At 46.1% G+C, this 27,074-nt stretch overlaps 1 protein-coding gene across 4 annotated transcripts in view; it reads left to right on the top strand.

Annotated features, from left to right (window-relative positions):
* The window catches only part of SPATA6L (spermatogenesis associated 6 like), a 48,893-nt gene extending 22,118 nt beyond the window's left edge, over nt 1-26,775 (top strand). For 2 of the 4 annotated variants that reach the window (XM_032595569.1, XM_030293603.1), the window contains 9 exons: nt 670-794; nt 6,212-6,289; nt 9,562-9,789; nt 12,565-12,667; nt 16,118-16,152; nt 16,904-17,100; nt 20,856-20,949; nt 22,292-22,394; nt 26,508-26,566. In XM_032595569.1, coding sequence (XP_032451460.1) covers nt 670-794; nt 6,212-6,289; nt 9,562-9,789; nt 12,565-12,667; nt 16,118-16,152; nt 16,904-17,100; nt 20,856-20,949; nt 22,292-22,381 — 950 coding nt within the window. In that variant the 3' untranslated portion in view covers nt 22,382-22,394; nt 26,508-26,566. Of the gene's footprint in view, nt 1-669; nt 795-6,211; nt 6,290-9,561; nt 9,790-12,564; nt 12,668-16,117; nt 16,153-16,903; nt 17,101-20,855; nt 20,950-22,291; nt 22,395-26,507 lie in introns of all 4 variants that reach the window. The other 2 variants (XM_030293601.1, XM_030293604.1) reach the window with 2 other exon arrangements.
* Nucleotides 26,776-27,074: the final 299 nt, after the last annotated feature.

Below are 27,074 nucleotides of genomic sequence, written 5' to 3' on the forward strand. Positions count from 1 at the left end.
AAAGTGTGTCCTTGGAAAACATGTGGAAGGAAAGGATGGGTGGTGGCATGGATGGATGGACAGACAGATGGATGAAAAGAGATTTTTCTCTTTGTTCTGTCTTGTGGAGTAATCCTTTAGATATTTTTGTCTCTCTCTGTTGTGAGTTCGGAAGACTTTTAAATTTTATCCATGAGATAAGAACCAGTAGAAGTGTTTTCTACTTTGCCTCTTAAATAAGAGGTGCTTTAATCAAAATGTTTATTTTTTAATGTTTATTTATTATTTTTGAGCATTTATTTATTATTATAATAAATACATATTTTATATAAATAAAAATAAACATTTTTATTTTAATAAATAAATATTATTTATTATTATTTTGAGCTCACCCCGAGTGTGAGCAAGGGAGGGGCAGAGACAGGGAGACATAGAATCTGAAGCAGAGTCCAGGCTCCGAGCTGTCAGCACAGAGCCTGATGCGGGGCTTGAACTCACAAACCGTGAGATCATGACCTGAGCTGAAGTCTGATGCTTAACCAAATGAGCCACCCAGGCGCCCCAAAATGTCTACTTTTATCTGAGTGCCTTCTCTGCCATCACCTGTCTGAGGTTTTATTCTGTTAAACTCAAGAAGTAGATCATTTTCAGAACGTAAATCTACTTACAGTTTTTCTCCTTGCATTCTAGCATGGGAAGAGTTGGCCTGCTATGAAGAAAACACACGAGATTTTCTTTTCCCTGAGCCCAAGCTGACACCTTCGCTCCCTGGCATGTACAGGCAGGTGCTCATGAAGACATTTGCAGGTTTTCCAGTAAGTGATTCATGCCCCGCTGGACTTCTGCTGGGAGAGATTCTTGCGACCTGGACATTTTATTTCCGATAGGGGATGCTCTTGGGCAGATCACTTCCATCTGGGTTAGTTCCCTTGTTCTGTTTAGCAGCCCCGTTTAGATGCCCCATTCAAAATACCAATTATACTGGTCTGAGAGGTGGGGATCTTACCTAGCCAGGTAAATCATTGCCATCGTCACACTGTCACATACTTATAAGGATGCTTTTTCCACCTTCTCTGAATGCAGACTAACAGAAAGATTTGATACTGGTTTGTTTTTTATTAAATGTTTTATTTATTTTTGAGAGAGTTAGAGAGACAGTGCAAGCAGGCGAGGGGCAGAAAGAGACGGAGACACAGACTCCGAAGCAGGCTCCAGGCTCCGAGCTGTCAGCACAGGGCCCAACACGGGGCTTGAACTCACAGACCATGAGATCACGACCTGGGCCGAAGTCGGACGCTTAACTGACTCAGCCACCCAGGCGCCCCTCTACCAGTTTATTTAATTGAAACTATTGTTTTAGTAGTAATAATGAAAGCAAAATACAGTCGTAATAGTAATAATGCCACCTCTCATTTATTTTGAGCTTTCGGTTCTTCATAAGATATGCTATTTTCCTCAGAGTTCTCATGTCAGCCAAGGCAGCTATCACAGTCTCCACTTAACGGAAGGGAAAGAGACAGAGGTTCACAGTGATATTATTGAAGGATCTTAAAAGACACAGCAGTGATTCAGATGACAGTCTGTTTTGGGGGCATTGCCTGAACCCAAATTCAAAATATTCATTTTGATGATATCTGTGATAGTTTCTGACCTCACAGCAACTCGGATGGTTTTCTCAACATTTCTGTTGCCTGGATGGCCTCTGTTGTAAGGGCCGCACCTTTATGAATTATAAAAAGCATACTTAATACTCAACTTTTCTGTTACTTGCCCATGAATCTCTGTTACTATCACTTAATAAAATGTTATTGCCTCCCATTTTGTTGAGAGTACTGTGTAGAATATACAACATGCAGGACCCTTACTTCTGTGATGTTTAGGACGACAGAACTTCTAGTTCTAATACTTCAAAAGGCAAACTTTCATCAAAAGTTGTCCTCCTCAGAATTGCTAATGTCCGTAACTCTAAACCCTCCATAATCTTTGAGGGTTTGGTGAATATCACTGACGCCATTTTTTTCCCCCTCCGAGATACTCTTTGTACATCACCTATATCCATCGTACTCATGAGAATGTTTGCCTTTATCATATTGAGTTATTGGCATATTTCTCTTCAGGAGCTAAACGGATCAAAACTGGCGAGAATCACGTGAAGGATATTCCTTATATTAACTTCGGTTTGCCTGAGTTTTCTATCACAGAAAAGCCATCCACAAACACTGAGCTGGTATCCAGCTGAGTATCGAGACGAGGAGAAACACACATCTTATGTTTTCTCAAGTGTTGTCTCTGTTTAACTTTATGGGCATAAGTAGGAAGAAGAACATATAGGAAGTTGTGTTTATAGTTTTTTGTAAATGCAGAGAAAGGGCTTTAAAACCGCAGGGAAAGATCGGCAGGCATCAGAGGTAAAGTGTCAGTGAAGTTAATGAAACTATGTTTTAAACAATTTGTAAAAAGATAGCGGAGCTCAATTTCTCTCAAATGTTCTATAAAGCAACATAAAACCAGCTGCCACAGTTTTAATGGTAGCAGACATTCAGTGCCCGCTCGCTAGATGCCAGGTACTGTGCTGAGTTTCTTCCAGGTTATCTCGTGCAGTCCTCCTTGACCCTGCAAGGTGGCTATCAGTTTTTTCCTCATTTTACTGATGGGTAAGGTGGCACAGGGAGTTTAAGAAGGTGCTCGAAGAGAGGCACCTGGGTGCTCAGTCGGTTAAGTGTCTGACTCTCGGTTTTGGCTCAGGTCAGGATCTCACAGTTTCATGGAAATCGAGCCCCACATCAGGCTCTGTGCTGACGGTACACAGCCTACTTGGGATTCTCTCTCTCTCTCTGCCCCTCCCCTACTCACGCTGTCTATGTCTCTCTCAAAATGAATAAACTTTTAAAATATTGAAAAAAAAAAGAATGGGCTTGAAGACACTGGGCTGATGAATGATGGGGCATGCTTGTCTGTCAGACTTCAAAGTCTGGAATCTTGGTCACTGTGAGACGCTAATTCTCTCGTGTTTATTTCAGCCCATTGTCCACTTTCTCTACATTCATATCATAGAACTTGAGTGTGTACATGTGTGGGTCAGGCAAATCATTCACTTGTTTTCTCTAAGTTGTTAATTCATTAAGAAGTAGACTTATTTCCTTCACGAAAATGTGACTTTTCCTTTGTATTTCTGTATTTCGTTTTATTTCACTTGATACCTTAACTGCTGTTTCTCCCCGCTTTTCCTGCTGAGGTTAAGAATTTTTTTTTAAATTTAATTATTTTTGAGTGGGGGAGGGGCAGTGGAAGAGGGAGAGAGAGAATCCCAAGTAGAGAGCGCAGAGCCCAATTCGGGGCTCAAAGTCATAAACTGGGAGATCATGACCTGAGCTGAAATTAAAGACTCAGACACTTAACTGACTGAGCCACCCAGGTGCCCCAAGAATTTTTTTTTTTAATATAATTTGTTTTCTTGTTAGGTGAAGACTGTAAAGTAAGCAGAAGGAATATTATTATTTCTTCATTGTTAGCTTTTAGTTAATAATTTCATTTTTTCTTTAGGGCCATGATTCTAGAAAAGTCGTACTGTTAAATCCATTTCTTGACCTAACCATCATTGCCCTCATCCTGTTGCTAAGGAAATTGGACAAGATAGACCCTGTAAATTTCAGCTCTAAACTTTTACACTAAAATCAGTGCTCCTGTGAACAAGAAAATACGTTCTTCCTTATTATCTGTCAGTCACTGTCAGGCGTCGAGGTTATATGAGGCGAACAGGAATGTGTTACGGGGTGTGGATTCCTTGCTGGTAGGGCACCTCCCTCCTCCTCTCCAGGCAAAGTGTAACCGGTTTGGGCAGCCACACATGTGAAGTGGGCTGTCTGGGTTCAGTCCCGGCTATGTCACTCATTACTGTGACTTTGGGTAAATTGCTTTCTCTCTGTTTACCTTAGGTTCCCAGCTGTAAAATGGACTGATAATAGTACTTCCCCTATAGGGTTATTGTGAGGGTTGGATACATGTACAGCGTTTAGCATGCTATCTGGCATATAGTTAGGTTCACGGTAAACGTGACCTGTTGTGGTTTATTAAATTGTCATTCAAATGATGATGCTGCCTCCTTGTGAGGCCATGAAAAACTGCACAAGTCTGTGGCCCACGTGGGGACGTGTTCAGGCTCAGACGGCTGGGCCATGGGGGACCTGAGGTCTGGCACACACGAGGTCTCGTGATTCTAACCAACAGCGCTGTGGACCTTGGAGCTTCCCCCAGTCTCCTCTCTGGTGGGCAGTCTCATAGCTGGAGGTGAGGCTGAGCAGGTCACATCATTGTACGCTGTTTGCCAGATGTCTCCACCCCCCACCACCACACTTCCCCCCCCCCCCCCCCCCCCCGGATTTTCTAACTTGGCAGCAATTGGGCTCATGTGTTTGTAAGCCCAGAAATCTTGAGTCTCTGGCCCAAGCCTACCGCTTGTATGGGCATACCACATTCTAGAGGCAAAAAAAAGAAAAAAGAAAAAAAGGAGCTGAGGATCTAGGCTGTGCCTGTAAGGACATGTTCTGTGGACAAGATGAACGCACAAAAATGAACGTGCATAGGAGTGAATAAATGCCCAGGAAACAAGCTGACTCCTGGCTCCACCAATCCTCAGCTGCGTCACAGTGGACAGACTTAACCTCTCCAAGCTCGTTGGATAAAATGGGGATAGGACTATGTCCTACCCAGGTTGTGGGAGGGTTAAATGAGATCGCGTGAAAGTCCCTCACTGTAAAGATACAGTACTTGTCGATATCCTCTCCCGCTGGGGCTTCAGCTGATGCAGATCCTTCTTACTTACTACATCCTATAATGAGAATGAGCTTTCACAGCCTGGAGGAGTGAGGGGGAGGGCGGGCTTTGAGAGGCAACTGGGGCTTGGACAGGAGATGAAGAAAGGGAAGGCACACCCGGACAAGGAACACCTGGCCAGGTGATGATGTCTGGGGGAGGGAAGAGCAGAGGGTCCTGCTGGGCGGGGGAGAGGGGGAGGGAGCGATGGCTGCAGGTGAGACCATGAGGTCAGTCGGAGATCCTGTGACTCGATCAGATCCAGTTCTGTTCTCGTTTTGCCATCTAGAACCCACGGGACCTTGGGGAAACTGCTTTCTGTCTCTCTAAAGCCTCAGTCTTTTTTAGAAAGATAATGGTATTTTTATTTTATTTATTTACCAATTAAAAGCGTTTATTTTTAAGTAATCCCTACACCCGACGTGGGGCTCAAACTCGCAACCCCAACGTCAAAAGTCGCACGCTCCGTTGGCTGAGCCAGCCAGGTGCCCAGATAATTGTATTTTTTAAATGACCGTGCGGTTAATTGATTTTTCTGATACACGGTTACACGAATGTTAACACATGTATAGATTTGTGAAACCACCACCGTGATCAGGATGTGGAGCTCTCCCATCAACCCCCAAATCTCCTCCCTTTATCCCTTTATAGAGGCAACCTCTCCCTTACCCCTCACCACTGGTCTGCTCTCCATCACTGTAGTTCTGTCTTTTTCAGAAGGTCACGTAGAGGGAATTATATGGTCTGCACCCTTTTGAGATTGGCTCCTTTCACTTAGAAAAATGCCTTGGACAGTCACCCATGTGATTGTGTGCACCTGTACTTTGTTCCTTGTTATTACTGAGTGTGTGTGTGTCTGTGTATTATTCAGTATGGCACCGATCCCCAGAAGAGTGTCAATGACACAAAATGGGGAGTTTGGAAATAGATCTAATGAGCATAAATATTTGGTATAAGATACGAAGCACGTTTTTCAAAGCAAATAGGCAAGGAAGGAGAACCTCTATCTATCCCAGATAATCCTAGATAATCTCACTCAATTCTGTGGTTCAGTGTTTTAATTTTTTAATGTTTATTTATTTTTGAGAGAGACAGAGACAGAGTGCGAGCAGGGGGAGGGGCAGAGAGAGAGGGAGACACAGAATCCGAAGCAGGCTCCAGGCTCTGGGCTGTCAGCACAGAGCCCGACGCGGGGCTCGAACTCACGGACCGTGAGATCATGACCTGAGCTGAGATCATATGTTTAACCAACTGAGCCGCCCAGGTGCCCCATATGTATATATTTTAGGCGATATGTGTGGGTTATGCCAACCACACAAAAGAGTAATTAGGTTCTTACAGGCTTTCAAGTTAGAATGGGATGGGCGAAGAATCTGTTTCCAGTAATTTATTTGCTTCCTTTATGCTATTTCATTTTTAGGGCATTGCTCCCAAAATAGAGTTTTCCACACGGACAGCCATCAGAGAACGCGTGTTCCTGCATAGAAACAGGTTTCTTGTAAGTATAATCGAGAAGCCAGTGGTAGATCTGTCAGGAATTTTCTCCGCAGAATGTTCTCAGCTCAAACTCAGTTACCAAGTTTAGATGCAACTGGATGAGTAGAAACCTGGAGACTCCTGGCTGGGTTTGAGTTTCTGTATTCGGACTGTTCAGCCTGCCCCATTAGACTGTGTCTGACATGGGTTCCTTCTGGTCTGTGGTGGAGCGGACAGAAAAGCGATACAAAAGCCAAAGTCACAAGTTTGACAGAAGTAGGCTGGTTAGCTTATTTGCTATTGTCTCATGGCTTTTGCTCTTGAGCTTGTGAATATGAGTGTTCCTTCCCTCTTGGCTGAGGCTGCTGCTCCGAGTTGTATTTGGGGCCGTCTTTGGTGATCGGGAAGGGTCTCGGGCGTTCTTGTTCAGCCCAGATTTCCCGTCATCCTGAGTACTTTTGGTGTTTCTTTTACCTTGTGGCTTATAATTTTTAACCATTAAAATCCTTTCTAGAACAATATGGAGCATGGGTGAATGTAATTGGTAAAGCTTCTTCAGGTGCTTTGCTTGTCATCCCAGATCTTGCCTGGTGTCCTGGAAAATCCTTGAAAATGTAGGCTGTGGGTTAAGGGGGTACTGAATGAAAAGGGTCACTAATCTGTGCAAATCCATCAATCCTGTGGGCATCCTAACTTATATAATGGGAGGCCAATGATTAATTTAAGGAAGGCATCAGCTGCTTTTTAGGTTTTCCTTATTTAAAAAAAAGCATTTGTTTATTTTGAAAGAGGGAGGGGGCAGAAAGGGAGAGAGAGAGAATCCCAAGCCAGCTCTGTGCTGTCAGCGCAAAGCCCCATGCGGGGCTTGAACTCACAAACCATGAGATCATGGCCTGAGCCGAAATCAAGAGTCAGATACTTTACCAACTGAGCCACCCAGGCGCCCCAGTATTTCCTTACTTACCTGCTATTTTTTCCAGGCTGATATGGGTGCATGGTGATTTTTCAGTTTATCTTTCTTTTCCACTCCATCATATTAATCTTGCTTTCATCTCCTAATATAGGTCTTCCTTTAAGTGTTAACTTTTTATTTTTTTAATTTTTTTAATGTTTATTTTTGAGAGAGAGAGAGAGACAGAGCACGAGCAGGGGAAGGGCAGAGAGAGGGAGACACAGAATCCAAAGCAGGCTCCAGGCTCTGAGCTGTCAGCCCAGAGCCTGACGCGGGGCTCGAACTCACAGACCACGAGGTCATGACCTGAGCCGAAGTCGGCCGCTTAACCAACTGAGCCACCCAGGGGCCCCAAGTGTTAACTTTTTAAAGTAACAGATTTATTGTTTTTTCTTATGGCAAAAGTATTCATTTTAGAAAATTAGAAAATACAGATAAGCAAAAAGGAGAAAATAAAAATTGCCTGTCATTCTTATTATCTAGAGATGAGCATGACTCATTTTTTTTGAGCATGTTCTTCTGTATACACATACCCACACCCACACCCACACCCACATAATTTTAACGTTAAAAGACTGCATATCACTTTGCACCTTTCCCTCTTCACCTCACATACCCTGGGCATGTTTCTCACGTCCTTAAGTATTCTTACACCAGGCAGATTTTCACGGCTTCATTGCAGTCCACCATATGGAAGCACCATAATTTGGTCATTTTCCTGTTGTTGGGCACTTCACTGATACAGTAGTCAGAGTTCAGTCAGGAAAACAGACTGCACGTGTTATTTTAGTAAACAGATTTAATCTTTTATTTTTTTGAAGTTTATTTATATTTTGAGAGAGAGAGAGAGCACGAGAGAGAGCACATGCACCTGTGTGGGCGGGGGAGGGGCAGAGGGAGAGAGAGAATCCCAAGCAGGCTCCACGCTTTCGGCAAAGGGCCCAACCTGGGGCTCGAACTACTGAACCGTGAGATCATGATCCGAGCCGACATCGAGAGTCAGACGCTCCACCCACTCACACACCCAGCCGCCCCAAAAGATTTAATGTTTTAAAGTAAAGCCAAACGGGTTGAAGGACTTAAGGTAAAAGGGACACGGGACTGACACCGCTCACTGCTGGTGACCCGGGAGCTTGGAGGAAGGGTCCTGTGGGGCAAGTCCCAGAGTTCTGAGCGGGGCCCTCTGGCCAGCTGGTGCTGGAAGGTGTGAGTGGGGCGCAGGAGGCTAGCTCTGCGGTTATGGGAGGAACACTATAAACCCGGTACCTCTGTCACTCGGAAGGTGAAGAGCGGTTGCTGGGGTGGCATTGACAGCCGTAGATGGCAGCCCTGGGAGCCGGGCCTGGCTTCCCTTCCCGGCTTGCAGCCGCTCCCCAGTGCCCTCCAGCGGTGGGGCCTGCCCGAGCGGCTCGACAAGCGGCCGGTTTGCCCCAGCATCGCCCGGCTGAGCGTTGGAGCAAGGGGGGTTCCCAGCAGAGAGGAAATTGCTTACTCACCGGTATAGCTGACTTCCCAGGTTTGGAATGGTCATAAGAATGTTTGTAACTGTACACATTGCCGCAGTTATTTCCTTATAACGAATTCCTTGATGTGAAATTGCCGGGGTGGGGTGTGTGCCAGGTTCCGTTTCTCTCTCTTTGTCTCTGTCTCTGTCAATCATCCATCTTCTTTTTTTTTTTTTTTTAAATCTTTATTATTTTTGAGAGAGACACAGAGTGTGAGCAGGGGAGGAGCAGAGAGAGAGGGAGACACAGAATCCGAAGCAGGCTCCAGGCCCTGAGCGGTCAGCACAGAGCCCAATGTGGGGTTCGAACTCACGAACTGTGAGATTATGACCTGAGCCGAAGTCGGATGCTCAACCGAGTGAGCCACCCAAGTGCCCCATCCATCTTCTTTTTTAAAGAAGTTGTTTGTTTATTTATTTTGAGAGTGGGGGGCGGGGCAGCGCAGAGAGAGAGAGTGTCCCAAGCAGGCTCCGTGCTGTTGGCACAGAGCCCGACTTCGGGGCTCGAACCCACAAACCGCAAGATCATGACCGGAGCCAAAATCTAGAGTCAGACGCTCAGCCGACTGAGCCACTCAGGTGCCCCCCAACTTTCTCCTAATACAAATAAATGTCGCTGTTACTGGTGGAAAGATATTACCCTAGCGAGTTATAAATACTAGTGATGTTAAGCTGAACTGAAGAAAAGCTAAGTAGAGAGAACACCCTTTCTAAGTTCATGGTTTGCAAATCTGAGGTGTTCACTCTTCTACAGAGTTCGATTAAATACGGTTATATTCTGATTGAATTTTCTTTTTTCTCCATTTTCATTTTTGAAAACGTTTCTTCTTGGTTTCAGGAAGAAAGAGAGAAGTCAAGAAGGCCTTTATCTACATCAGATGGGCCCAGATCCCCCTTAAATAACGTGAGGATGAGGCCAAAGGACATTAAGGTCGAAAGCACGCAATCCTGGGCCCCCTCGCCCTGCTCCCCCAGGTGCTTCGTTCAGGACCAGCCCACTCCACCGAACCTTGGAAATAATTTCAGAATCTCCGGGGAAAGCAAACCTCCATTTGTAGTTAGACACGTGAGCCTAAAATTATTTTTCAGAGTTTGGAAGGGTGACGGTGCGAATGAGGGCAGAATACGGGAAGGTCAGGCCATGAAGACGAATGGACAATATTAAAATAAAGAGGGAATTCAAGCTGAATAGTAACTATGATTAAATGATGTTCACTTCCTGGAGTCATTGTCAGGAAAGCCATACGAAGCTGTCTCGTGCACAGGACTTGCTCACTGAATGTCAGTCATCCCTATTTTTAATTTTTGGAAATTACTAATAGAGGGTGATGTCTGCATGTGACAACCTGCCATTATCCAGAAGAATCAGCCAACTGACAGGGGCGGGAGATGCATAACGAAGGCTGACATGTGCTCTGTCCCCATCGCAAACTGAAGCTTCATCAGTTTTAAAGAAAACGGCTTGAGTTTTTAAAATGAGGTTGTTTTTACTTTAAAGAGCAGGAAAAACTATGAGTTAGAAGCAATGACGTGCCATACTCAAGGCCCTTAATTAAAGCTTCCTTAGGTTTAGCCCTCAGGAAGTAACGGGGAAATTTAATCGCAGCAGCCCACATCGCCTCCTTACATTTTTTTTGACTACTATAAAAATAACAGAGGGGTGCCTGGGTGGCTCAGTCGGTTGAGTGTCTGACTTCGGCTCAGGTCATGATCTCATGATTCATGGGTTCGAGCCCCACATCGAGCTCTGTGCTGACAGCTCGGAGCTTGTAGCCTGCTTTGGATTCTTTCTCTCAAAAATAAACATTAAACAAAAAAATTTTTTTTAAGTAATGGAAAATATAGAGAAATTGAAAAAAGATTACCTATAGGCTCACCAATGTAATATAAATAAACATTTTCTTTAATGGATTTTCTTTCACTTTTTAAATATTCATAAGGCTTTATTTTTTCCACAAACTTATAATTATACTGTATATATAGATTGGTTTCTCAATATATATGGTTAATATTACATTAAAAGCATTTCCTATATTAGTTCATGTTCTTTATTCCACATTCTAGTTAATGATTTATTCTCCAGGAGTCCTTATAACTCCCAGTAGTTAACTGTGGATATTACTGTCAAATTGATAACTTGGCTTAAAGAAGTCACTGGTGGTGATGTTTGTGCATGAGATATAAGAAAGGGCACCTGGGTGGCTCAGTTGGTTGAGCTTCTGAATCTTGATTTTGGCTCATGTCATGATCCCAGGGATGTGGGATTGAGCCTTATGTCAAGCCTGCTTGGGATTCTCTCTGTCTCTCTCTCCCCCTCTGCCCCACTCCCCTGCTCGAGTGTGCTCTCTCTCTCGCAAAAAAAAAAAAAAAAAAAAAAAAAAAAGAAAAAAAAAAGATACGAAGCATGGTCAACCCCGAAGTCAGGGTGCTATTGACTGAGGTGACTGTGTGCAGAGCGGGTTTATAGGTTTAACAGAGATGTTATTTGGCCAGAGACCGTAGAGCAGCTGGGGTTACCTCATGGTTACCTGGGTAAAATGGTAAAAACCTAGCGACCAATCTTTAAATATTGTTGAACTGAGTTTATTGGACACTCTGCTTCATTGCATTTCATTTTTGTGAAATACAACTGTAGTCGAGGCCCTTTGGGCTACATAATCTTAAAATCTTGATAGATTTCGTAGGGAATAAAACCTGCTTGGTGTTTATTTTATTTACCAAATTCTTGTACAGCCTCTGCTATGTACCAAGCTCTTTTCTAAATGCTTTATACGTAGTAACTCTTATGGAGCCGGATTTCCTGATGGCATGTGACGTTTCTTTAAGCAGAAGCATTAAAATTTAGAGGACTTAATGTCGTGAAGACAGTAAATTCTAATCAATAAAATTCTGAAAGTAGAATGAAGAGTAACATTATAACCTGCCTTCTTGAAATTAAAAAAAAATGGCAGAAATAAACAAGATAAAAAAAAATCCAGCGACTCTATGCCATAAGTATTCTGAAGCAGTTAGTTGCCTATTTCAAGTGTTTGGACCTGTTTACAGATTATGTTGCCCAGTCAGGATAATAAGGTCACCTTAATTAAAATAACGCAGCTGCCACTATTCTTTTTTTTTTTTTTTTTTTTTTTTTTTTTAAGGATACAGGCACTCAGATTGGAAGGGAATGGGGAAGGCTGAAATGTCACCTTGTGATAATCCCCTGATTTCAGGGAGGACCCTACCTAGGCCAGCACTGCGTCCTGTTTAGGAACATGAAACTGTCCTGTTTTGAAAGATTTAGAAATAAACTTCACTTACTCGTTTCTGGGCTTGATCCTGAGCCTGTGGTTAGAATATAATTTATGTCCAACTTTATGCTAAGAGTTAGCTCATACCTTCCTGTTTAAGCCTCAGCGAAGGTAAGGACACACAGCTTCCTTTGTTGGGATAACATTTAACATACATGGAGATATGATTCAATTTGTTCCCAACCTTTTCTTCTTTTTTTTAAATTATTTAAAAAAAATTTTTTAATGTATGTTTATTTTTGAGAGGGAGAGACAGAGCGCGAGCAGGGGAGGGGCAGAGAGAGAGGGAGACACAGAATCTGAAGCAGGCTCTAGGCTCTGAGCTGTCAGCACAGACCCCGACGCAGTGCTCGAACTCACGGATGGCGAGATCATGACCTGAGCCAAAGTCGGACGCTTAACCGACTGAGCCACCCAGGCACCCCCCTGCCCAGCCTCCCCTTCTCACTTGCGTGGCCCGCAATTGAATGGGAGAAAGGCACTACAGGTAATGAGGAGAGGGTAACATGAGCTATGGTGGGTTCAAATCTTATTTCTTTCCTTTCTTTCAGGTGGACAGTGAGAAGCCTTTTGGTGACAATATTTCAGAGCTTCAGCCCCGGAAGTCTAGGACAAAACCTAAGTTTTCAAACTTACCTTTTCCAGGGAGAAGAGGTACTGGAGTTTCTTGTTATTCCTACAGATTCCCCAGTGGAATTACTGGGCTACTCCGACAGATTCCCCATCCTCCTTCTGAATCTTCCTTCATTCTTTTTTTTTTTTATGTTTATTTATTTATTTTGAGAGAGACAGCACGAGTTGGGGGGGATGGATGGGCAGAGAGAGAGAGAGAATCCCAAGCAGGTTCAGCACTGTCAGCACAGAACCCAATGCGGGGCTCGGACCCAGGAACCATGAAATCATGACCTGAGCCAAAACCAAGAGTCAGATGCTCAACTGACCGAGCCACCCAGGTGCTCCCTAGATCTTCTTTCATTCTGAAGCATCCCACGTTTTTGGGGGGAAACTCTTTGGCCTAATTGTCAAGTGCCGTCCAGCTGTGGAGCTTGCAGGGAAGGCGTTCCCACAGAGCAGAGGCCAGGGAGAGCTGTCCCCTTCCTGGTCCTCCTCGCTGTTGAAGGAGAATGCTCCAAGTAGCACCGTCACGAGGTGGCTGGGCCGGAAGAGGGGCCAGCTTGTCCTGGTGGGACACCCTCAAAGGCACCCCACATAGCTAACAGAGGAGGCTCACCATTTCTCGAGATGGGAAAGAGCCGGGGGGAGGGGAGGAGATTGGTGGAGATCAAAGCTTTGCTTTACAAGAGGCCAGGTCAGCAAAGAGGAGCGCCAGCTCGACCTGAAGCAGTTAGGTTAAGGCAGGGAGTCTCACGTGCAACTGTCAGGACCCTTCTGCATTCTTTTAAAAAACAATTTTTATGTGTACTTATTTTTGAGAGAGAGAGATTGAGACAGAACATGAGCGGGGTAGAGGTGGAGAGAGAGGGAGACCCAGAATCCGAAGCAGGCTCCAGGCTCCGAGCCGTCAGCACAGAGCCCGACGGGAGGCTCGAACCCAGGAGACGTGAGATCATGAGCTGAAGTTGGACGCTTAACGGACTGAGCCGCCCGGGTGCCCCAGGACCCTTTTGCATTAAGGGGTTTTGAATTAAGTATTCTTTTTAAAAATTTTTTTTTTCAACGTTTATTTATTTTTGGGACAGAGAGAGACAGAGGATGAATGGGGGAGGGGCAGAGAGAGAGGGAGACACAGAACCGGAAACAGGCTCCAGGCTCTGAGCCATCAGCCCAGAGCCCGACTCGGGGCTCGAACTCACGGACCGCGAGATCGTGACCTGGCTGAAGTCGGACGCTTAACCGACTGCGCCACCCAGGCGCCCCTGAATTAAGTATTCTTAAATACTATTGAGGTCCCCAAAGAGCTTTTGTTTAAGTGGATGATACCTCTTAATAGTTAGCATATTAGAAATTGAAACTGAGAAATTTGTAATATACGGGAATTTTACAAGCACACGTTCCATTAGCCACGTAGAGTGGTGATGTCATGACACATCATGTAGCTTCTGGAAAATTCCCTCGTGCGAGAATGAGAGAAAGATAACTCGTATCTTGGTATTATTAGAACGGTTTTGACTTTGCAGATCTCCTGGAAGTTGTTGGTGAGCCCTGGGGAGGTCCCTGAACCTTATGTTGAGAGTCACTGAGTTAATGCATCCCTTGGTGGCATGTACCTTATGATGTGGCAGCTCCCAAGGTCACGGCAGTGAAGTGCATCCATTCCTGAACCTGATAAAAATTCTTAGGCTTGCAGTGCTGGCCTATTTTCTTGACTCCTGGTGGAACTGGACCGAGGCCAATCCTGACAGCACATTCCCTATTTTAGGCTTAAAGGCTTATGCTTTTAAGGGGCTACACAGATTCTTTTAGTAACTCAAACCAGTGTTCCTGGAACACGGTGACTGTTAGCAGCCGACCAAGGACAGAGTACGGGATTTGAAGCAGAAAGTGCTTTATCACCTCTGACATTTAATTTAAGTCCTTTGGATTGAAAATCACCCACGCAGCCTATAAAAGCAGCACTGCCTTCCCTATTACCGTGAGATCAGGCAACGGCAAGTGTCCTTTCCTGGAGAGGACACGTTGGGCTTAATGCTGGCTCAGTTACGACAGGACTCTCATGCCTCACACTGGTCTCCGCCTCTCTGTCTTTTCTTAATCCTGGCAGGTGGAGAACTGACGTTCCAGAGAAGTTACAGATTGTAGGGCACACCTACCTTTAGAGAAGACGTTCAGACCTCTGGGCTCTCAGATCCTTGGATTCCCTGTGGGTCCCAAGCCAGACCTTTGCTTAGGTCACCGGTCAGCTCATTCATCCCGGCCTAAGGCAGAATAAAGCAGCGGCTTCTCAAACTTGAATGTGCGTTTGAATCACCTGGGGCTCTTGTTAAACTGTAGATTCTGATTCAGTAGGGCTGGGGTGGGGCCTGGGAGCCTTCTTTTCTTACAAGCTTCCCAGTAATAACAACGTGGCTGGTCCAGGGACTGCACTTTGAGAAGCAAGAGAACAGGGCAGGCCCCTTGTGAAAGGCAGTGATCCCAGCCAGTAGCAAGGGGTTTCTATCAAAGGGCAGATTTGTGGCTATAGCCATAAAGGGCCTTAGCATTGCCAGCTCCCGGCTCAGCTAGGAGTTGGGGAGAAGGGAACTTCTGGGACAAGGTAGTCACACACACCTGCATGCCGGGAAGTGGTGGCGATTACCAGTCTTTAAAAAGCCCTTTTCGTATCTTCCTTCTTACTGTCAGAGACAGAGGGACATCAGCAGTCCATAAAAAGCCCTCGTCACTGCCTAAGCCCCAAGCACAGAGGGGGAAGTCGCGGTGTCTTTGGCCTAGCCCTGCAAATACTCATTCCAAAAGCATTTTTTTTTCTGACTTTGGAAGAATCCAGTTTAGTCTTGATTTTGCCTGTGTGTATTCATTACTTCACTTCCCAGTCATCCTTACCAGTCTCTGGCATGCGGTCTACTTACTTACTCATGATTGTTTAGGGTAATCCTAATGATTTACACTTTGCTGCATTATGTTTTCCCAAGCTCTTGTCTATTCATTGTCTCCATTTAACAATCGTGTCTACCTTGGACAAGCATGCTGGAGAGTTGTGCATAAATAGGATCCCCACATAAACCAAATATGAAGGGAATGGCAGACGCAGAGTATATGAATTTTATATGAGAGTCACATGGTTTTCTTTTAGGCTCTGGGCAATTGGGCGAATATGAGTTTTGTTTTGTTTTCCAGGCTGCGTGAGGATTACTGAATTTACTGCTTCACTGTAGACCCTCCTTTGCCCTTTCCACATCCCTGTGTACTGTCATTAATAATACGACTTCACCGGACCTCAAAAGGACGGAAACACTCAGAGATAGGATTACTGTGACTCAAGGGATGCATAAAAGTTGACAGTGTAATTTACAAGGGAGCGCTTAGATTCTTTAATAATTCATTCACGTGTCATAGTTTTATGCTGCTGCGGAGGAGACCTAACAGCAGTTTTAGGGGTTCCCGGTAAAAATGAATCACTGAAACACCTGTTCCTCTCTCTTCTAGCTTCTTCTTTTGACAGCTTTGCTGCTAACATAAAGGTAATTGTAGAAGTAGCATTTGTAAATGATTTATTTCCAGCTTCTAATGTCGGTTATTGTGTGTTCCCCAACGAGGGGTGGAAAGGCTATTTCTAGCAAGTGCTGCTTGTGGAATTGCTGTAGCTGCACTAGAGTTTAAGAGATGCCCAGGCGCCACTGTCCTCTTGCATTGGTTGCTCTGTTCCCCTCCTACAAGCTCTTTCCATTTGTGGAATGAATCACCAGGGTTGAACGCCCCAATACCTACTTTACCAGTTGGTATTTTTATTGCTTTTTTTCCCCAATCAAATACTTTTTATGACACAAAGAGGTGGCAAGCCACTTACTCTTGAAGTTTGGTTTGTCAAGGTGAAGGCTCACACTTGTACGTTACAACATGAAAATAGATGTAGGCAGAGGGATGGGATACACTGAGCTTTTGATGCCACGGCCTTTAAATATTTTATTTAAGAATTGTATCTTTACCAAACCTGATAATCCCTTATCCTCTCAAATCAAAGTTCGGAGCATGAGTTTATTTTGGCTTGTTCATATGTGCCAAACGTGCAGAATTTTGGTTTTCCTTCCCTTGACCTTGACTCCTCAGCATGTGGTTTCAGTACCGCCTACTCCTGCCGTTCTTTTACTGCAGGAGCTCCTTGGGGCAGGTACTCAATTAGCTTGGCCCCTTCCTCATCCCACCCACCCCCAGCTCTAGTTAAGCAGACCAAAGCAAAATGACAGCTAAAGAATAATGCACATTGTCACTCAGGTTATCAAAGAGCCAGATGAACGGATTGTTTTAAGGAAAGAATCACCATCACCTTTAGATTCAAGTAAGTTTGGAAAACCGTCGCCCAGTTATGGTAACCAAGGGGACGCCGATTTCCACCGGGAAGCCTCGTTTGCCACCTACCAGCCTTCCAGATCTTCTAGCCCTCTTCTGGATCAGCCCCTTCTCCGAGAAAGGTCAGCGGCCAGCACCCGTCTCTTCGTTTGAAGAGCGTGTTGTGGTCTAGTGGGAGTAAAGCCTGGTCACTTCACCAGTTGGCTTCCTGACGAGTGTTCAGCTGGTGATAGGAAAAATCACCATTTCTTTTCACATCTTCCCAGAAGGAAGGATTGAGCCTTTTCTCTTGCCCGTGGAAAGCATATCTCATGTTTGTTGAAAATGGGACAGACAGCTAACCTGGCGTAGATACTATTTATCCGTTTTTTCATCTTTCGTAAGTTTAAACCTTCAAGAGTTTGATTTCTTTCTTCTTTTTTTTAAATAATTTTTAAAAAATGTTTATTTGTTTTTGAGAGAGAGTGAGAGACAAAGTGCAAGCTGGGGAGGGGGAGAGAGAGAGGGAGATGTAAAATCCGAAGCAGGCTCCAGGCTCCGAGCTGTCAGCACAGAGCCCACGGGATCTGTGGGGCTCGAACCCACGAACCGTGAGATTATGATCTGAGCCGAAGTCGGACGCCCAACTGAGCCACCCAGGCGCCCCAAGAGTTTGATTTCACCAGTAGAAAAGCACCCACTATAGAAAGTTGGGAAATTCCAGAAAGACAGGGGTGAAAAAAAAATCATCCATAGTTCTGCCACCCAAAGACAAGAATTACTAACATGTAGGTGTATTTCTAGACATGTTTTCTTGGTTTATTTATATGATTGCGACAAATAATAAACCCCCCCACAATTGCACCTATCTGGTAAGCAGGACAAAATTGAGAGAAGAACCCATATTTCCCAAATTGTACTCTCTGGTAAGATGACCAGCCATCCAGTTGGCCTGGGACTCTTCTGACTTTGGCTCTTAAAGTCCTGCATTCCGGGAAATGCCTTACTCACAGCAAACCATGACATGTGGTCACCTTAATGCTGGGAAGTGGTGAAGATTTTATATATATATATATATTTTTTTTTTTTTTTAGATTTTTAATGTTTATTTTTGAGAGACAGAGATGTGGCACGAGTGGGAGAGGGGCAGAGAGAGAGGGAGATGAAAAATCCGAAGCAGGCTCCAGGCTCTGAGCTGTCAGCACAGAGCCCGACGCGGGGCTCGAACTCACGAGCCGTGAGATCATGACCTGAGCCGAAGTAGGACGCTCAGCCGATCGAGCCACCCAGGCGCCCTCTGAAGATAATATTTTTAAGACAGCTTTAAAAAAGGAATAATTGACATTATATTAGTCTCAGGTATACAACAAGCATCATGATTGGATATCTGTACAGACTACAAAATACTCACCACAGTAAATCCAGTATGCACCTGTCACCAGAGTTACAGATTTTTTTTTTTCTTGTGATGGGAATTCTGGACGTTTATTCTTGCAGCAACTTTTAAATATGCAATATGGTAGTAACTGTAGTTGCCATGCTGTCCGTTACATCCCTAGAACTTATTTTATTATTATTTTTAATGTTTATTTTTTATTTTTGAGAGAGAGAGAGAGAAGGAGAGGGACACAGAGAGAGAGAAAGAGAATCCCAAGCAGGCTCCATGCGGTCAGCACAGAGCCCGATGCAGGGATGACATCATGACCTGAGCTGAAGTTGGACACTTAACCGACTGAGCCACCCAGGCGCCTCTGGAAACACTAACACTGAAGACGTTTCTCCTGATCTGTGAGAACTTGCAACTTAGCAGAGGATGTAAAAACAAATGTGTACCGAGCGCTTTCTACAAGGCAGGACTTTGAGAATAGTGTAGACCAAATGTTATCAGAGTATGAAGCAGGAAGAAGGAATGCTTCATGGGGCAGGTGGTGTTTCCCAGGTGGGCCTTGAGGGGAGGGGATTGGATTCTGATGGAGTTAATGGAGGGGAGGGATTGGAGGTGAGAAGCCACAGGGCTCTGGCACCTTCTAGAAGTTGGAGCAGCTTGAGGGACTAGTGGGTGCCAAGGCTGAGGGTCTGAGGGACTGTGGAAGCCAAGCTAAGGAGTTTAGGCTCTGTTGGAAGGCAGTGGGGAGCTTTTTCAAGTTCATTCTCAGGAGTTAGGACATTTGACTGTAGGATGATGGCTCCGGCTGCAGATCAGATTTTTATCCTCTACCTCTGACGAATCAGCAAGTTCTGTGTGCCCCAAATCACTCTAAATGGAGAACTTTGGAACTAATTAGACTATGAGTTTGTAGATAAGGCTATGATCAACTGTGACAAAGGACAACACAGTCATGGAAAGGCCATCTGGCTTGCCCACGACTGTCCAGTGTGAATCATACATTAATTAAAGAGAATGATTTCGGGGCGCCTGGGTGGCGCAGTCGGTTAAGCGTCCGACTTCAGCCAGGTCACGATCTCGCGGTCCGTGAGTTCGAGCCCCGCGTCGGGCTCTGGGCTGACGGCTCAGAGCCTGGAGCCTGTTTCCGATTCTGTGTCTCCCTCTCTCTCTGCCCCTCCCCCGTTCATGCTCTGTCTCTCTCTGTCCCAAAAATAAATAAACGTGGAAAAAAAAAAAAAAAAAGAGAATGATTTCAACATATTGCTAAATTTCTTAGGAATTTTTAGAAAACAATGTGTGTTTTTTTAATCCTTGCATAGATTTTTTAAAATATCTATCATTTTTGAGAGACAGAGAGTGAGCACAAGCAGGGGAGGGGCAGAGAGAGAGGGAGACACAGAATCGGAAGCAGGCTCCAGGCTCTGAGCTGTCAGCGCAGAGCCCGACGTGGGCCTTGAACCCACGAACGGTGAGATCATGACTTGAGCCAAAGTCGGATGCTTAGCCGGCCGAGCCACTCAGGCGTCCCCCTCCGCCATCCCAATGTCAGATATTAACCAAATAATGACAAAATGTCACTGGGTGAAGTGCTATGAATGACATTGAATGGACTCCAAGTGCACGTAGGAGGGGAGCCGTCTCCCTCTACAGGAGAGGGCTCAGGGGGGACTTTGCTGAGAAATCAGTGATTGGACTGAGCTCTGAAGGGGAGTCGGGGTTAGCACGGAGTGGGGATCGGGGTGGGAGTGGCAGCATTGCAGGCCCTAGCGAGCAGTGCTGGCGGGTGTGGAAGGGAGAAAATGCCTCCTATGTGAGGAACCGAAAGGCACCCTAAGGTGTGTGGTGAAGTTTGGGTCTGCTCAGCCTAAAGTAGGTGAGATAAACAGTAAATTCCTGGGCCCAGTCGGTCAGGTTAAGCGTCTGACCCTTGATTTTGGCTCAGGTCATGCTCTCGTGGTTCTTGAGATCGAGCCCCGTGTTGGGCTCTGCACTGACAGTGGAGCCTACTTGGGACTCTCTCTCTCTCTCTCTCTCTCTCTCTCTCTCTCTCTCTCTCCCCCCTCTCCCTGTCTCTGTCCCTCCCCCACTCACATGCATGCATGTATGCATGCCGTCTCTCTCAAAATAAATAAATAAACGTTAAAAAAAGTCCTTGTGGTGGAAAACAATTGGGATTACGTTTCGTGTTAAACATTGGCGGATTAAATTTTTCAACGTGAACGCAGGCTTTATTCTTTAGAGAGCTATCTGAAGCACGCAGCAAAGAAGAAGAGAATCCCTCACAGGCACCCACCCCCACACAGGCCATTCTCCACCCTGTGGTTTTTATTCGTCAGTGTGTGTCGTATGCATCGGGGTTAATAAGGACACTGAAACCACGCTATGTGTACAGGTTGCCTGTTACTGCTTTTTCTTGCCATCAAGCTGTAAATATCAGCCCACAGCGTTCTGTATTCTAGCATCCTTTTCAGCAGCTGCCTAACACTCTGACCTGTTTCATTTTCTGGGCAGATTCCACCTTTATTCTCAGTCCACTTGGAGGAAGATCCACGAGAGGGTGTGCGGTCTTCGGACATCCCACAGAGCTCAGCAACACCTAAACAAGGTAGGGCTTCTGGGAACACCTAATCGCTGACAAAGTTCCACGGGAACTAGGACTTACAGTCTCCGAGGGGGGTGTGTTGGTGGGGGGACGATGGACATTAATCAGGCCACCGTAGAAATAAATGTACAGTTGTGACACTTACCAAGGAGGGTGCATGGGGTCCTGAGAGCGTACGAAAGGGGGGTATTGCCGTGGTTGGGAATCAGGGTGGGCTTCCCTGAGGAAGAGACACAGGAGCTTCCATCTGACCCATGAGTGCAGCTACTCTGCAGTTCAGCATGCACGGGGCAGAGGTCCTGCATCGTGAGGGCTCACGGTCCTTTCAGGGACTGAGGGAGGACCTCTCACCGGTCCAGAGCACAGTTTCTAACCCATAGTTAGATATACCCAGTACTCTGTCTACTGCGGAGTGCAGCACGAGCTAAGGGACCTGTCGCCATTTCCAAGGAATTCCAATGAGAGGTTAACGGTGCCCCCCATGGATGGATTTAACGACACCAGGTAGTAGTTGAAGCAGTCGTCTTCAGTTATATAAACACTGGCATATTCTAGATTTATAGGATGACACTCATAAATGAGCATTGGGGCACCTGGGTGGCTCACTTGGTTAAGCATCTGACCGGCTCAGGTCACGATCTCGCAGTTCGTGGGTTCGAGCCCCGCATCAGGCTCTGTGCTGACAGCTCGGAGCCTGGAGCCCGCTTCGGATTCTGTGTCTCCCTCTCTAGCTGCCCCTCCCCCGTTCACGCTCTCTCTCTCTCTCTCAAATTAATAAAAGCATTAAAAAATACAAACAAATAAATATTGATTTTCATGGAGAGGGTTGTGAATTACTTTGCTTCTTCTCTGCAAAGTCATTGGCTTTGCTTTGTTAATTTCTAGTCTTTTTAAGGAAGGGAATCCTTTCAGAATGTAAAAAGAAGGAAAGGAAAGGAAAGGAAAGGAAAGGAAAGGAAAGGAAAGGAAAGGGAAGGAAAGGAGGAAAGGAGAGAAAAGAAAAAGAAGGAAAAAAGAAGAAAGTATCTGCATGTATTTACATATATAGTAAACCCCATGTATGGGTCATGCATGGGTCATAGACCTGTTTGTTTGTTTGTTTGTTTGTTTGTTTGTTTGTTTTAAGTAGGCTTCATGCCCAGTGCGGGGGTTTGAACTCATGACCCTGAGATCAAGACCTGAGCTGAGATCGGGAGTCATTTGCTTAACTGTCTGAGTCACCTAGGTACCCTCCCCACCCCCCCCCCCACCCCCCGGCCTCTTACATGCAGAAGCACACATCTGGGTATCGTTGATCTATATGACACTATGAGTAATGCAATTGCCAGGTTTGTTTTTGTTACAGGAATATACTATCTCTGAAACAAAGTATATCCTTGAAAGACCAAATTACCCGCTGAAGAAATACCCAGTGCAGGAACAGAGATACTTTTAAGCAGCTGTCTTACGTAAGTGAGCAGCTTAAGTGCTGTTTCCTATTTTGATTTGCTTAATTTCCTGTCAACATGAAATAACTAGAAAATGTGGTGGACAGGAGACGGGGTGGAGACCTAAGAGCCACATTCTTCTTCCACGCGGTAGAACCACAGCACGCGTGTCTGTGGTCGGCTAGCCCGGTCTCTGTCTCTGTCTCTGTCTCTCTTTCTCTCCCCTCCTTCCCACCCTCTTATTTAATGGTACCTCTTTGAGCTGTAGGCTCTCTTTCCTGCTGTGGGGTATTTACACATGCTGCCCTCCATCTAGAATACTGCTTCCAGACCCTGCTTGGGTCACTTCTATTTATCCTTTAGTCACGAGGATACTTTTCTTGCTCTGCACTTTTCTTGGGAAAAGTATCCTTGTATCAGATCACCTTCCACTGTGGTTGGTGCTCGGTAGGTATCCCTTTATGAGTGAGTGTTGAACGAGGGGATGAGGCCAACTCTAGGATTCAGGTGTTATGGTAAGTAGTTGGCCATATGATGCAGTGAATTCTGTTCTTTTCCTCTCCTGCCTGGGCCTAGAATTAGAATAGCTCTTCCTTACAAAGTGCTTCCTGAGTGCCAGAAACTGGTCCAAACACTTTGCATGCATTAGATGAGTGAATGTCGGGGCGCCTGGGTGGCTCAGTCGGTTAAGCGTCCGACTTCAGCTCAGGTCACAATCTCGCGGTCCGTGAGTTTGAGCCCTGCGTCGGGCTCTGGGCTGATGGCTCAGAGCCTGGAGCCTGCTTCCGATTCTGTGTCTCCCTCTCTCTCTGCCCGTCCCCCGTTCATGCTCTGTCTCTGTCTCAAAAATAAATAAACATTAAAAAAAAATTTAAAAAAAAAGATGAGTGAATGTCTAATTCTCATAACAACCCTATGAAGTAGGTTCTGTCATTAGTCCCATTTCATAGATAGAGAAACTGAGGCGCAGGGAGGTTAGGTGCCGTGCTCAAGGTCACATGGCCAGTGGATGGCGTGGCCAGGAATACGAACATTCTGTGGCCTCCCGAAACCTAGATTGTGTGATAGGGGAGCCCTGGGGAGAAAGAGCAGAGCCCTTGGGAATCTGAGCAAAGTCCGTGGACGGTGCCCTCGAACATCTCCCTCGGGGATCCTGTGTTGTTGTATTAGGTAGTCCCTAGCATCCTAGCAACATCAAAATGATTTTGAGTCTTTTTAAACCATAAAGGAGTGTGAGATGAGATGCTAGGTTTTCACAGTAGTTGGGCTCCAGAAAATCTGGCTCGAGGGTCACTCATGCTTCAGGGCACAAGTTGCTTGCCCACCCCCTCCCCCCACCTCCAGGGCTGGCCAGGACTCGCTGCCTTTAGCACCGAGGTGTGGGGAGGACAGCTCAGTGATAGCCCATTCTCCAAGCTTCTACCCCCGAACGTTCTGCTTGGTAGATTAAAGGATAGATGCTGGGCCGCTGAATCTCCAGTTGCCAAAATAGTCATCTCGGCATTTATTAGGCAGTTTTACGGAACCGGGCCCAATAATTACCACCATGGGAACCGGGCCCAATAATTACCACCATGGCAACCGGGCCCACGTAATCACTGAATGCCAAGTTGTGTTGGCATCAAGTTCCAGAACCAGCTGATACGTGGATGCCGATGGGAGGGGAGAGAGTGAAGGGAAGACAAAAAATGAGTAACTTCTTAGAAAGTGGGTTTCCTTTGGGGTATCTGGCTGGCCCAGTCCAGTAGAGCATGTGACTCTTGATCTCGGGGTCATGAGTTTGAGCCTCATGTCGGGGATGAGTTTGCTTAAAAAAAAAGAAAGATGGGCATCTGGGTGGGTCGGTCAGTTGAGCGTCCAACTTTGGCTCAAGTCATGATCTCGCTGTCCGTGAGTTCGAGCCCCGCATCGGGCTCTGTGCTGACAGCTCGGAGCCCGGAGCCTGTTTCAGATTCTGTGCCTCCGGCTCTCTCTGCCCCTCCCCCACTCGTGCTCTGTCTCTGTCAAAAATAAATAAACATTTAAAAAAATTTAAAAAAAGAAAGAAAGAAAATAGGTTTCCTTCCAAACACAAGTTCCCACCCACTGGTTTGGAATAGTCTCGTAGGCCTTCTCTGGAAGCGCTCCATACCACTCCCCGATCACCCCCCACTGTTTGGGTCATGCATTCCTGGGGAGGCAGGAGTCCTGGAGGGCTGTGTCCGTGAAAGTGTTCATGCGTGCAAAGAAACACGGGTGACCTTGGCTCATCTTAAGCAAACAGGGCACCTATTACAAGGATGCTGAATATCTCAGTGACTCTAGGGACGATCCAAACAAGCAAGATCAGGCCACTAAAATGGGACGGCTAGCGTCCCCCCTCTGGGTCAGGAAGACAGTCCCAGAGAGGAGAATCCACAGAAGACCCCCTGGGCTTCCACTACCTGCCCCCAACCTTGATTTTCTCGAGGACCGTCTCCCGCTTGGAGACTCCAACTCTTGTCGCTTGCCTTTGCCACTTAGGCTCTCTTGCCGTTGACCAGCTGTCCCCCTCCTGGGTACCCAGTGATCTCAAGACTGGGGGAAATGAAACAGTCGACTCTTACCACAAAAGGACCAGCAATTCTTGACCCAGAAACAGTGAATCCAGTTGTCTGACAAGGGAACGGGCGGAAGAACCGGGTAGTGGGGGTGGGAATACATCTCTTTCTCCTTATTCTGGATGATTTGGGACTTGGCACTTTTGGTATAAAACAGATTATCCCTTGTATACTTCAAAATGGTTAAAATTTTACAAACCATGAACATAAAATTTTGTGGTATGTGAATTTTGCCACCAAAAAAAAAAAAAAAAAATCCCGTATACCACTCCCCACCCCCTAGTTCTCTTGGAATGCGTGCTTGTCTCTGTGTTTCGGTCCTTACCAAGTGTGTGAGCTGACTGTGTGTGTCTGGCAGGTGCTCACTGAGACTCCGCTTTCAAGGGCGAGCTTCCGGGGCTGTCCTCTGCGACGCCTGGTCCCTCAGGCAGACTGAGGCCCGCTGCCCTCTGCTCCCAAACGAACCTCCACTTAGCACCTCATTCCCGCAGCCACGTATTATAGTTGGTTTTCCTTGTGAAAACCCTCCGAGGAAGGGGACAGAGACCGACCAAACGGCACCAGCTCCGGCCCACTGAGTTCCAGCACCATGGCCGGTCTGGAGCAGGGGCCAGTCCGCTAGGAATGCTTCCAGCCAGAGGGTGGGCAGGGAACCCAGGCCTCCTGTCCTCAGACACAGACGAGAACCGTAGCACAAAAACCTCTCTGAAATTAAAGAATAGCGGGGCGTCTGGGTGGCTCAGTAGGTTAAGCATCTGGCTCTTGATTTCGGCTCAGGTCACGATCTCACAGTTCATGAGCTCGAGCCTCATGTCTGGCTCTGTGCTGACAGCCTGCTTGGGATTCTGTCTCTCCCTCTGTCTCTGCCTCCCCCCTATGTGCCCTCTCTCCTCTCTCAAAAATAGACATTAAGAAATATTAAAGTGGGGTGCCTCAGTCGGTTAAGCGTCCGACTTCAGCTCAGGTCACGATCTCGCGGTCTGTGGGTTCGTGCCCCGCGTTGGGCTCTCGGCTGATGGCTCAGAGCCTGGAGCCTGCTTCCGACTCTGTGTCTCCCTCTCTCTCTGCCCCTCCCCCGTTCATGCTCTGTCTCTCTCTGTCTCAAAAATAAATAAACGTTAAAAAAAAATTTAAAAAAAAAGAAAAATTAAAGAGTAGCAAAATGGAAAAAAAATCAAGAAAGAAACCAAAAAAGGACAAAAGTTAATTAAAATGCTGATTTTTGGTCTGTCTCAGCTCATTAGGCCTCCAGGTCCTAAGATAGTGGTTGGTACAGCTCCCAGCCTCACTCTGTCTACACTGGGCGGGCAGGAGTCTGTTTACTCCCTGTCACAGGGGCTTGTCCCCAAACTGATGTGACACAGAGAAGTCAGGTAACCTGCCCAAGGTCACACAGCTGCTCGGTCAGGTTTCCCTAACGTCGCCTCCCCCTGCACTGGGAATGTAGAGGGGGCTCAGACACCAAGGGATCTTCGGGAAGAGCTACTTGCCTAGATTAGGATTGAGCGAAATCACCGTCTCCTCCTTGGCGCTGATCCTTTGCCTTTTTTCTCAGGACCACGTGCCGTGCGCGACGTTGCCGGCTTCACAGCGAAAACTGGAGGAGCATCGCGAAGAACTCACTCATCGAGTCAACTGACACATCCTTCGAGAAATGAACAAGTTTTTGTTATGTGCGTGGAATCACCAGTGTCTCACCCCCTTTACACCAAACCCTGTACTCACTCAGTCTTCTGTACCTAGGTCAGAGTCGTTGATTAAAGTGTTTCCAGTGTGGGGCTCTTATTTCCTTGTCAAGCTGGAAACTTTTTGATACACTTTGTGTGTGCGTGTGTTTTGAGCTTGAACGAGAAAGTAGCGGAGGGTGGGTGGCCGGTGCTTTTATTGGGAGGGCACCTGTAGAAATCGAACAGCTCAGGACGCCTTTGGAGGTGCTCCTCATTTGTGGCAGCCAATGTGTTCTTGAACAGTTTTTTGGTTTTTTTTTTTAATTTTTTTAATGTTTATTTTTGAGACAGAGAGAGACAGAGCATGAACGAGGGAGGGTCAGAGAGAGAGGCAGACACAGAATCTGAAGCAGGCTCCAGGCTCTGTCTGAGCTGTCAGCACAGAGCCCGACGCG

Source organism: Lynx canadensis, chromosome D4, assembly GCF_007474595.2.
Source record: "Lynx canadensis isolate LIC74 chromosome D4, mLynCan4.pri.v2, whole genome shotgun sequence".
In the NCBI taxonomy this organism is placed as follows: Eukaryota; Metazoa; Chordata; class Mammalia; order Carnivora; family Felidae; genus Lynx; species Lynx canadensis.